Source organism: Panulirus ornatus, chromosome 8, assembly GCF_036320965.1.
Source record: "Panulirus ornatus isolate Po-2019 chromosome 8, ASM3632096v1, whole genome shotgun sequence".
Lineage (NCBI taxonomy): Eukaryota > Metazoa > Arthropoda > Malacostraca > Decapoda > Palinuridae > Panulirus > Panulirus ornatus.
In genome coordinates this window covers 8,897,798-8,908,759 of record NC_092231.1, presented here as the reverse complement: position 1 = coordinate 8,908,759, position 10,962 = coordinate 8,897,798, and the positions used below count along the sequence as shown (strand labels likewise).

General features: G+C 45.3%; 1 protein-coding gene across 2 annotated transcripts in view; it reads left to right on the top strand.

Annotated features, from left to right (window-relative positions):
• The window catches only part of LOC139749816 (ATP-dependent translocase ABCB1-like), a 63,620-nt gene that overhangs the window by 47,150 nt on the left and 5,508 nt on the right, over window positions 1-10,962 (top strand). For both annotated transcript variants that reach the window (XM_071664096.1, XM_071664097.1), the window contains exons 11-24: window positions 95-267; window positions 871-1,074; window positions 2,935-3,105; window positions 3,488-3,680; window positions 4,321-4,523; window positions 5,706-5,858; window positions 6,455-6,559; window positions 7,293-7,454; window positions 7,780-7,983; window positions 8,640-8,769; window positions 9,114-9,225; window positions 9,722-9,878; window positions 10,244-10,441; window positions 10,563-10,769. In XM_071664096.1, coding sequence (XP_071520197.1) covers window positions 95-267; window positions 871-1,074; window positions 2,935-3,105; window positions 3,488-3,680; window positions 4,321-4,523; window positions 5,706-5,858; window positions 6,455-6,559; window positions 7,293-7,454; window positions 7,780-7,983; window positions 8,640-8,769; window positions 9,114-9,225; window positions 9,722-9,878; window positions 10,244-10,441; window positions 10,563-10,769 — 2,372 coding nt within the window. The remainder of the gene's footprint in view (window positions 1-94; window positions 268-870; window positions 1,075-2,934; window positions 3,106-3,487; window positions 3,681-4,320; window positions 4,524-5,705; window positions 5,859-6,454; window positions 6,560-7,292; window positions 7,455-7,779; window positions 7,984-8,639; window positions 8,770-9,113; window positions 9,226-9,721; window positions 9,879-10,243; window positions 10,442-10,562; window positions 10,770-10,962) is intronic.

Genomic DNA, 10,962 nt, shown 5'->3' with positions numbered 1-10,962 from the left:
CTATGTCGAAAATGAGGACACTAAAATTGGTGGTTTGAGAACATCCTTTAGAGCTACGTGAAGTTCTAAATTGTCATGAAGTCTTCCTCCGCAGAGTTCAAAGACGTCCAGTTCAACTACCCGTCCCGCCCCAACGTGGAGGTGCTGAAGGGCGTGAGTCTGCGTGTGGACCCTGGACAGACGGTGGCTCTGGTAGGATCCTCTGGCTGTGGCAAGTCTACCTGTATCCAGCTGATACAACGCTTTTATGACCCTCTCGCGGGAAGCGTAAGTCTGAAGCCATTTCCATTTGCTTTTCTTCTGGTCAACTCGTATCGAAAGGTGCAGTCTCTCTCTCTCTCTCTCTCTCTCTCTCTCTCTCTCTCTCTCTCTCTCTCTCTCTCTCTCTCTCTCTCTCTCTCTCTCTTTCTCTCGAACACCGTCTTCTGTCTCCCATAGCTTGTGTGAAGAACAACTAAGCTTTGGGATGTTTTTTTCTTCTCCCTCCACCTCCTCTCTTTCAACCTTTAAGGGCCAAGTATTCAAACACCGATGAAGCCCTGATCAATTTCCTCTCTCTTCCTCTTTCACGTCAGATGTTTTTCCCTACTCGAGATGGCCTTTGACTTCGGCATATTTTGAGCGATGTTGATGATGTTAATGTGTACGTGATGTTCATGATGTCAATGTGTGCGTGATGGTGTACGTGATGTTGATGATGTTAATGTGTGCGTGATGGTCATGATGTTCGTGTGTACGTGATGTTGATGATGTTAGTGTGTGCGTGATGGTCATGATGTTTGTGTGTACGTGATGGTCATGACGTTCGTGTGTACGTGATGTTCATAACGTTCGTGCGTACGTTCGTGCTAGTGTTCACGTTGCCCACAGGTCCTGCTGGACGGGCGTCCCATCAGCGGCCTCAACCTGGGTTGGTTGCGGGACCAGGTTGGAGTGGTGGGCCAGGAGCCGGTGCTCTTCGCCACCACCATCGCTGAGAACATCCGTTACGGCAAGGATGGCGTCTCTATGATCGACGTCCACCAGGCTGCTAAGGAAGCCAACGCCCACGACTTTATCATGAAGCTCCCGAAGGTTAAGATCTTCTTATCTTTTTCCCGCCCTCCTCCCGCCCACCTCTTCCCTTTACGCCCTTGGCTCCCGAAGGTTAATATCTTATGTTTTTGAAGCTTTTCCCCCTCTTCCCTTTACGGACTTGGCTCCCTAAGGTTAATATCTTATCTTTCTCTTTTCCCCCATCCCTTCCCTCCTTTTCCTTTTACGCCCTTGGCTCCCTAAGGTTAATATCTTATCTTTCCCGCCCCTCCCCCCTCTTCCTTTTACGCCCTTGGCTCCCGAAGGTTAATATCTTATCTTTTCCCCCACTCCCCCCCTCTTCCCTTTACGGACTTGGCTCCCTAAGGTTAATATCTTATCTTTTCCCCACTCCCCCCCTCCCCTTTACGGACTTGATCGCCGTTTCCCGCGTTAGCGAGGTAGCGCTACGAACAGGCGAAGAAAGTGTCCGCATCCGTTCACACATCTATTCTCTAGCTGTCCTATGTAATGCAACGAAGCCACGGATCATATATTTCTTTTTCTATCCTTTTTTTTTTTCTTTTGCGTTACCACTAATCTTGCGTATAGATTCTCAAGCGTCAGATGAATTATAGGAATCATAAAATCAGTCATTTTGCCTATGTTGCAATCACTATCTCTTCCATTACACACCTTTAGTTTTGCACTGAAGCTTGGATTTAAGGAAGGTCGTGTTTGGATATTTTCTTGATTTGAAACCATAGGTTTACATCATCCATACTCATTTTGTTTTGAAACCATAAGTTTATATCATCTATACTCATTTTGTTTTGAAACCATAAATCTATATCATCTATACTCATTTTGTTTTGAAACCATAAATCTATATCATCTATACTCATTTATATTTTGCTATATATACACACGGCTCTTAGAAAAAAAAGAAAGAGAAAAGAAGTAACACATATATATATCTAAACTAGAAATTGTGTTAAATCCTATAGAGGAGAATCGTCTCTATACGTCTAAGTTACCTGTGCTTGTGTGTCAGGAAGGAGCGAGTCTCTGTCAATTGTCTCATATGGAAAGCAAGATCATTCCTTCATAACACCATAGGTGCCATTCCCAAGGTTTGAACTTTTAAGCCAGGAAGCAAGCTCTGGGCCCAGGCTCTCCTGCCTCTTTAATTTACCTTCCGTTACCGGGGAATAGGGGCATCCAAAGGGAAAGAGACAGATGGAAGGTTTACTTCAAAGCCCCTTTGGGGAGGTGTTGCCAAAGGCCAAGCGAGTGGCGTGGCGGCATCCAAAAATAAAGAGAGAAATTGAAGTATTACACATTCATTACAGGATTGCTGTGGCATGTATGTTCAAGGTGGATGGTTACGTATAGGATCAAAGCCAGTCATGTATGCCTGGGTCTCTGGTGATGCCTGCTTTCTTAAAGGCCGGGTCCAGCAGTGCATTGCAACGCGGATGAAATTGACTAGGCATTTTTTTTTATGCAACTCTTAATTTCTTTAGCAATTAGAAATTATAACATGCGAAAACGTAAGCCGTTTTCTCTGTAAGACGTTCTCTTGTCTAAATAATTCATCTTGTATTACATTATATCTATATAGGTGGCTGGTGCATGATAGAGAAGACATTAAGACATCAGCCAGTTGCCTTAGTTTTCAATGAGATGGTGAGGAAAACCAACAAATCCTTCACGGAGGTAAAGATGGTTCAAGGTACCACTTCAACACTCGCTAAATCGGGACGAATTAGCGAGTGTTGAATTGGGACTTTCCCTAGCCCGGCTGGCGTCTCCAACCTACTCCCATTTTAAGACCTTAGTAACTGATCTTGGTTACGTCATTGAAATCTGATCCGCTCGTCTTTTCCTATGAGTTCATGAAGGTTTCTTATCGAACAGCAATATGAGACGCTCGTGGGTGAGCGCGGAGCCCAGATGTCTGGTGGACAGAAGCAGCGGATAGCCATCGCCCGCGCGCTGGTGCGCCAGCCACGTATCCTGCTGCTAGACGAGGCCACTTCAGCCCTCGACATGCAGAGCGAGGCTGTGGTGCAACAGGCGCTTGATAAGGTCAGTAACCTCACCACTAGGTCAACACCACACACGGGTGAGTTCTTTAATAAGATCATTAAGTGCCTCAAAACAGGACAGAGCCTGAACGATCCCTGCTTCCCCCTGTCTTAGCTGCCTCATCGATAGGTTCTCTAACCCAATGCCTCACAAAGATGAAAACAAATGACCACATAAGCATGACACATTGTAAACAAATGCGTACTTTGTTCACATGTAGGATTGTAGCTTCTGCATAAACCATTTCCACTTGACAAGGAACCCTTGTTCGAGGCGTTTACCAAAAGCACAAACGCAGTTCTGTCTCATATAAAAAAGACATATGCTATTCTATCCGACTCAGGAAATCTCCCTCTGACTAGCAATGTTGTTTGGCCTGTAGGTCAGGCTGGGTCGTACCACCATCATCGTGGCTCACCGGCTCACTACCATCAAGACGGCCGATAAGATCGTCGTGTTTGACAAGGGCGTGGTGGTTGAGGAAGGGACCCACGACGAACTGATGAAACGCGAGGGTCTCTACTACGGCCTGGTCACTGCTCAGGTCTCTCCTGCAGACCTCGCCAAGCAAAAGGGTAACGTTTCTCATACGCTCCAGCCAGAAGGATTAACTAACCTTTATACCGCTTTGTGTCTCTGCTTATGTTAGGTAAAGTATCTAGAGGACATGCTAGATATTCAACTAGTAACGGCATGGGATAAGACAAAATAATTTTCTAAAATATTTACTACAATATCTAATTCTTTAGATATTGTAGTATATGATGTATCTTTTTTCTTGTCATTTTTCTTTTACACCCTTTTCATAACCATATTTCTTCTTGATCACAAAACTCTATCCTAGGGTGAGTGTTTTCATTTCAAGTTTGTTCCTCAATATAGCTTGCTACCTTAAGTCTGTGGCATCTGTGTGTCAATAGGTCCATCCATTTCACGTACATCCATCAGGTCAAATGATATTGTCTCATTTAGATTTGTTGCTGGTGAATGTTAACTTCATCGATGCACAGCTACCAAGCCAACGTAATTTTCTCACACATACGTTTTCGTATTTTTATCATATTCTATGATAACTATGTACCATTAGAGTTTTGTAGGTCTTCAGTGCATTTAAAAACATGTTTATGAAATACAACATAGAACATCGTGGACGTATATCATACACAACTTACGTAACGGATCAAACTTGTTTTTTCTTTTTGTTTTTCTTTTAAGATGGTAATGAGACTTCATCCCAGACCCGGCAGGCAGCGGAGGAAGCTGGCGTCATGTCCGACCTGAGCCAAGAGCTGCTGGAGGACGCGGCCAACATGACTCCCGTAGCGGTGTCCTTCAGCCCGACCGTCAGGCAGTCTATCCGACGCCGTCGGCTCTCCTCGGCGAAGTCCACCCCGCACGCCACCGTAGTGGAGGAAAAGGTAAAAAGAAAGAAAATAAGAAAAGACCCTCTTACGAGCAAACTCCTTCCTCGTCTGTGGTGAGTTTACGACATAAAGAAAACGTACAGATAACTCGCTTACGTTAACGGCTGTACAACATCATTGGTTGACTACGTGGTTTTATTTCTATGTTCTATACTTCGCTCGCATGACACAGAACGTGACACAAAGACTGGCTTTTTTTGAATTTGAGATACAGACATCATCAACTCTACCGTTTTCGTCACCAGTAAGACTATAGAAAACGTAAATACATATATAACTTCCATGATTTGCCTGCGTCAGTGTCACCAATGCTTGAGACCAAGTTAGGCTCTTAGCACACATGAAAGACGAGACAGATATCCACCAACCTCGTCCTTATCTCTGAGAAGAATTCTTGCAAGGTATTTACCTACCTTGGGTAGTCATGTCTCTCAAGAGATATGAGCTAACTAAAGCCTCCTTACCATGACGGATAATCTCAGAGGAGCTTTGCTACCAAAACAGACAAACAAGGACGTCCCAACCAGAGTTTAAAATTCTAGATAGGATGTTTCCTTCAAGTATGACACTATCCAAGATCATTACTTTATCGAAGGTTTCAAGTAGTGAGCCCTAGGCGTTCAGGTCTTGGCTAAAATGTTTTGGCGTTTCAGTAGCTCAATGTTATGGCGTTCCAGTAGCTCAAGATTGTACAGTAAGACGAATGTTCAGGTTGGCCTCGATGTGGTAAACACTAAGACCCTCTGATTGTCTGCGCGGTCCATCTGTCTTGAGCAGACCAACGTTGTGTCACAGAGGGCCTGCCTGCCGCCTGCAGACTAGAATAGCCAAAGACCACAAGAAAGTAGGAGAAGGGTCCACACAACGGTACGAGTGACGTATGTCTGTAAACGTAACAGATCTTCATAATGAAACTCTGTACTTGATGACATTTTATAACCTATTACCGGAAAACGAGAGGAAGAAAACATGTTTCTTTTGGAGGCTCAAAATACAAAGACCCTTATGATATCGTATGCTCAGTATGTACAATAGGCGATCATCGAAATAGGTTAATACTATTTTTTTCCTCTTTGAACTGATACTGGAAACAGAAAGAAAGGAAGATAGATGGAATGAAAGGATAGCCTAGCCAGCTACGTACTACGCCTCTTGTTAAGACTATCTTATTTCCAGGTTGAGGAAGAAGAGCTGGGAGATGTGTCTACCTTAAAGATCCTGAAGATGAACGCTCCTGAGTGGCTCTTCATCCTGCTGGGGATCCTGAGTTCGGCAGCTCAGGGCACCTCCATACCGCTCTTCGCTATTTTGTTCGGGGAAGTGCTGGGGGTAAGTCCCACTTGACCTGAGTTGTGGAGTGTGTGGTGTTGCTGCCTTATTAGGTCCAGGGTGACGAATGCTGGAACCACACATTCCAGTGTGGAGAACGATGCCGGGATGAGGAGTGAGGTATGACTCTAGGGTTAGAAAGTCTTGCACTGAGTTCTGGACTGTGATTTAGTACTGCTGTACTGAGGTGTAGCAGCTGGCGACATCTACGATCTGTAGCTGTGTAACTGTGAGTTCTTGATGATGAGGTGCAGGTACGGTGAGTCCTATGATGTAGCGTTGCGAGAGAGAAGTGTTGTGAAAGCGAAGTGCTCCTCGTGGAGTGAAGTGCTACCGGGGCGAAGTGTCGTTGGGAAATGGTTTTTAGGTGGAGCGTTTCTGGAAACGGGTTTTGTCTGGGCAGGTCCTGGTTGAGAGAGAGAGAGAGAGAGAGAGAGAGAGAGAGAGAGAGAGAGAGAGAGAGAGAGAGAGAGAGAGAGAGAGAGAGAGAGAGAGAGAGAGAGAGAGTATATACCCACGACCGGATATTGTTAATAGGCAGGGCCAGCACATACCGCTCATATATATATATATATATATATATCTTTTTTCTTCAGACACTGTCTATCGCGGAGGAGGGGAAGGCGCGAGAGGAAGCCAACTTCTACGCTCTGATGTTCCTCCTCATTGGTATAATAACGGCACTCGCTATGTTCATGCAGGTGGGTGAGGCTGTTGTGGCTCTTCTCTTCTCACTCTTGCTGCCTGCCACACGTACTCCCTCAGGCTCTGGGGTTCTCATCGAGGCCTAGAGACCTCTACATCTGAGTTGCTGCCTGCCACACGTACTCCCTCAGGCTCTGGGGTTCTCATCGAGGCCTAGAGACCTCTACATCTGAGTCTTGGTCAAGTTCAGAGGAAAAGATCGTGACTAAATCTTTGTCAAGGTTTTAAAACTTGCTCGCCCGAGTCCTTGTTAAGGAGTTTTTTTTTCTTCATTACTTTCATTTTTGTTAAAGTCTGGAAAAATATGAACCTTAGTCTTTCTAGTCAAAATTTAAAGAATTTTTACCCAAATCTTTGTCATGGTCTGTATAACCTGCTGATCACGATGTATATCATCAATTCTTTTCTTTTTTTTTCCATCGTTTTGACATAGATATAAATGTTCATGATTCGTCACCTCAGTAATTCTTAACATTCATTATCATTGAATAACTAAAAGATACGGAACATTTACTATACACTTAATGCCTTTTACTTGATAACATCAAGGATCGACTAAGACTATTGTATCATACGCACAGAGAACTTCATTCACTGCCTTCAGAATACCATCATATTGCATAACACCCATATCCTTAGTGACTATTGCAGACGTAACACATTTCCTCACAAATATCAATATAAGAAATTTTTTGGAGAGTTTGCTGGATGTCTGTTTCATGTGGACAGGTGTATATGTTCTCACTGTCCGGCGAAAGTCTTACTTTACGGCTGAGGAAGTTGACCTTCGCTGCCATGCTGCGTCAGGAGATGGCTTGGTTCGACAACGACAAGAATTCTGTGGGTACTCTGTGTTCGCGCTTGTCTGCAGACGCCTCTGCTGTACAAGGGGTAAGTGAGTACCTGTTGCAGGAATGTCGTGTATGAACGGGTCTATAGATATGACTATAAAAAAGCAATAATAGGGAGAGTAGCGATATGAGGTCTCATTAACACCTTCGTCACTGTAAGAATTAAAATGAATAGGCTGCAAGTAAGGGCGTGCTAACTCCCTGTTGCCCATAGAACAAACCCAACTGAAGCTGTTACAACTACGTGTCAAAGACTATAGCAATCATCACTCCTTGAGGGATCAGTTACAGTTATTGGCTAGTACTTACACCTACCGCCAGGGATACAGGAGGCTGCTGACTAGCTAATACTTGCTACCGTACAGGCTACGGGGACTCGGGTTGGCACCATCGTTCAAGCCATCACCACTCTGGGTATCAGCATCGTCCTCTCGCTCTACTACGACTGGCGCTTGGGTCTGCTTATGGTGCCCTTCGTGCCCTTCGTGTTGCTGGCCGTCTACCTGCAGAGCAAGATCCTCATGGGCCAGAGCGTCACCGAGTCCAAGACCTTGGACCAAGCTGGCAAGGTGAGCTACTGGGAGGAATATGTCTCAAGGGGAGTGCGAAAGGAATGGGAGGTATTCAGGGAAGCACCGCTTGCATGTGCGATAGAACTGTGTGATATGCCGAAAGTGGGCAGGAGAGAAAGGGTAGTGGATGGTAAGGGTAGTGGATGGTAAGGGTAGTGGATGGTCACTTTTACTATTAATAACCAATGAAAGATTACATCAGGTATTAGGAAAGTATCCTATGTAAATTAGAAGAGTAAACCATTAATACCTTTGAGAGAGCGTCTGTTCTGTTTATCAGTGTTTCACAAGAGGCGTCACACAGTTGACATCTCTCTCACTCACATTGCATCTCTGAAAGACGAGCATCTGCCTATAGTGGTGTAAAACTTGATCCACTGAGACGAGGGTCAGCTGACGGTTCTTGTGTTGCTCAAAGAATTAGGTCACAGGATCATATCATATGGCTCGTATCATATCCTATGGCCAGGTCATGTTGCAGGTGACTGGATCAGCAAAATCACAATGTTTAGTATTTCGGTTTCACTCACCGTCCCTGTTACTAACCGCTTGTATGATCCTATATTTGAGCACATAACTTCTTGCTCTTCTAAGTGTCTGAGGTCTGGAAGCATCTGAGTCTTCCTTTTGATGTAGTGGCTCTCATCCTACAGATAGCAATCGAGGCCATCACCAACATCCGGACGGTGGCGTCGCTGCACAAGGAGGAACACTTCGCTAACCAGTACTCCAAGTCGGTGAATAAACCCCACCTGGAGGCACTCAGGAAGTGCCACCTGAGAGGTACTGTAACAAGCCTGTTGTCTTCTATCCTCCCAAGAGTGAGTAAAGGGGAAGTTGGTGGGAGAAGACGGTGTCGTAGTTTTGAGTGCATGATTGGCTCGTCATTACAACACTGGGTTCACTATTGGAAAGTTCTGAAACAATTTAGGATCTTATACTTTTCCGGTGTCGTATCCTTACGACACGACATCTCTGCTTTTCTAAGTGTATGAGATAAATCATCTCAGCCATCATAAAAGATTAAACAAAAACTCAGATGGAGGACATTTTCAACTCTGCTTAACCATTTCCTTTTTTCCCTGGGGGAACATTAGAGAACGAATTTAAGACAATGTATCTTCCAGGTGCCACCTTTGGGTTTGCTCAAGCCATGCCCTTTTACGCCTACGCCGTCAGTATGTTCTACGGGGGCTACCTGGTTCAGCAGCGGGAACTCAGCTACGAGAGTGTCTTCAAGTAAGAGTATGATAAATGAGTTAGTTGAGTCAGGACGATACCATTGTGAGTCAGTCAGTAACCATTCATCACCAAAAGTTAATCACTACCCTGACTACTAGAAACATAATCTGACTATTACTTATGAGCTTAGCTTGAACTAACTACCGCTGTAAACAATAGATACACGTCAAGATGTCTTCACCTTTCACAGAACCTGTCTTTGAGATGCATGTTATCCAAGGTGAACACCTACATTGCATTCGCCGTAATTCTTTTAACGCCAGACCCCACAACTCACAGAGACCCATACCAACTCCTTACTCTCTTTTCGACCCCCTACGCTGCACAGACACACACACATCTATGTGTTGTAAACCTCACCCAACATAGCGGTTCACAGGTTACTCGTAGGTCTTATGGTTACTTCGATGTCCTGTGTTAGGCTGTAGTCCTTGTGAGTGGTCGTCTGCCATAGCCGTGTTACGTGTGTTGGTAAAAGAGGTACTCCCTGCAGGGTGGCTGAGGCCATGATCTTGGGGACCATGATGGTGGGGCAGGCGGTGGCTTTTGCTCCGAACTACAGCAAGGCGAAGGTGGCAGCTGCCAGGGTCTTCTTCATGCTCGAGCGAGTCCCGACCATAGACGCTTCCTCCGACGTCGGACTGAGGCCGGTGAGTTACGGTAGATGTTCTTCAGTCAGCCCAGAGCTATGTCTTATCGGCATTCATTAATAATATAATTTTGGCCTTTTTTTTTTTTTTATTTCGACAAATGCCAGACACATTAGGGGTCAATGCTCAGAAATGCTGTAACGGGTGTTGTAAAAAATCTTTGTCATCTCACATCATTTCTGTTATCATCACTAGATGTCAGATATCCTTCAGTCATTCCAGACCTGCTTACAAATCCCTACTATTCATGAAGATAATTCCATGAGGCAGCTGACGTAATCCGACAATCGTTCAAAAGCCTGATACATAAATGGTATGGCTCACCTGTCTTGAGATATCCCTTTCACTGTCCTGTCCCACGGCAGAGTGAAGGCGTACAGGATGTCCAACTGACTGGCGTGCACTTCACGTACCCGAGTCGCCCCGACGTGCCCATCCTGTGCGGTCTGGAGGTGGGTGTGGGCAGGGGCAAGACCCTAGCCCTGGTGGGGAGCTCTGGCTGCGGCAAGTCCACGATCATAAGTCTGCTCGAGAGGTTTTACGACGCTAAGGATGGCAAAGTGGTAGGTCTCTACACTCATGGCGTTTTGAAAGAAGGGTCTGGCAGAGTGTTAGCAATGTGGAAGGAAATATACATATAATTTTTACTTCTTTATCATCTGTCTCTCTCTGTGTGTCTCTCAGAACATCAACGGTCGAGACATCCAGGCCCTGAACGTCGGATGGGTGAGGAGACAACTGGGTCTTGTGTCTCAGGAGCCAGTGCTCTTCGACCGCACCATCGCCGAGAACATCGCCTACGGCGACAACACCCGGGTCGTGAGGCAGGACGAGATCGTCTCCGCCGCCAAGCAGGCCAACATCCACTCCTTCATCGAGTCTCTCCCAGAGGTGAGTTGCTCTTCTCGTTAACCTGGGAGGTACAGGAGGAATAGAAGAATTCACATGACAGAGGCTTTTCCTACAGTAGATAGTGGGACAAATGGAGTCTAGGAGATATTGTCGCTCAAAGGTTTGACCAAAGCATCTTCTTCATTCACGAATAAATTCTACGTTACAAATTTCGTGAAGTAAAACTTTCTTT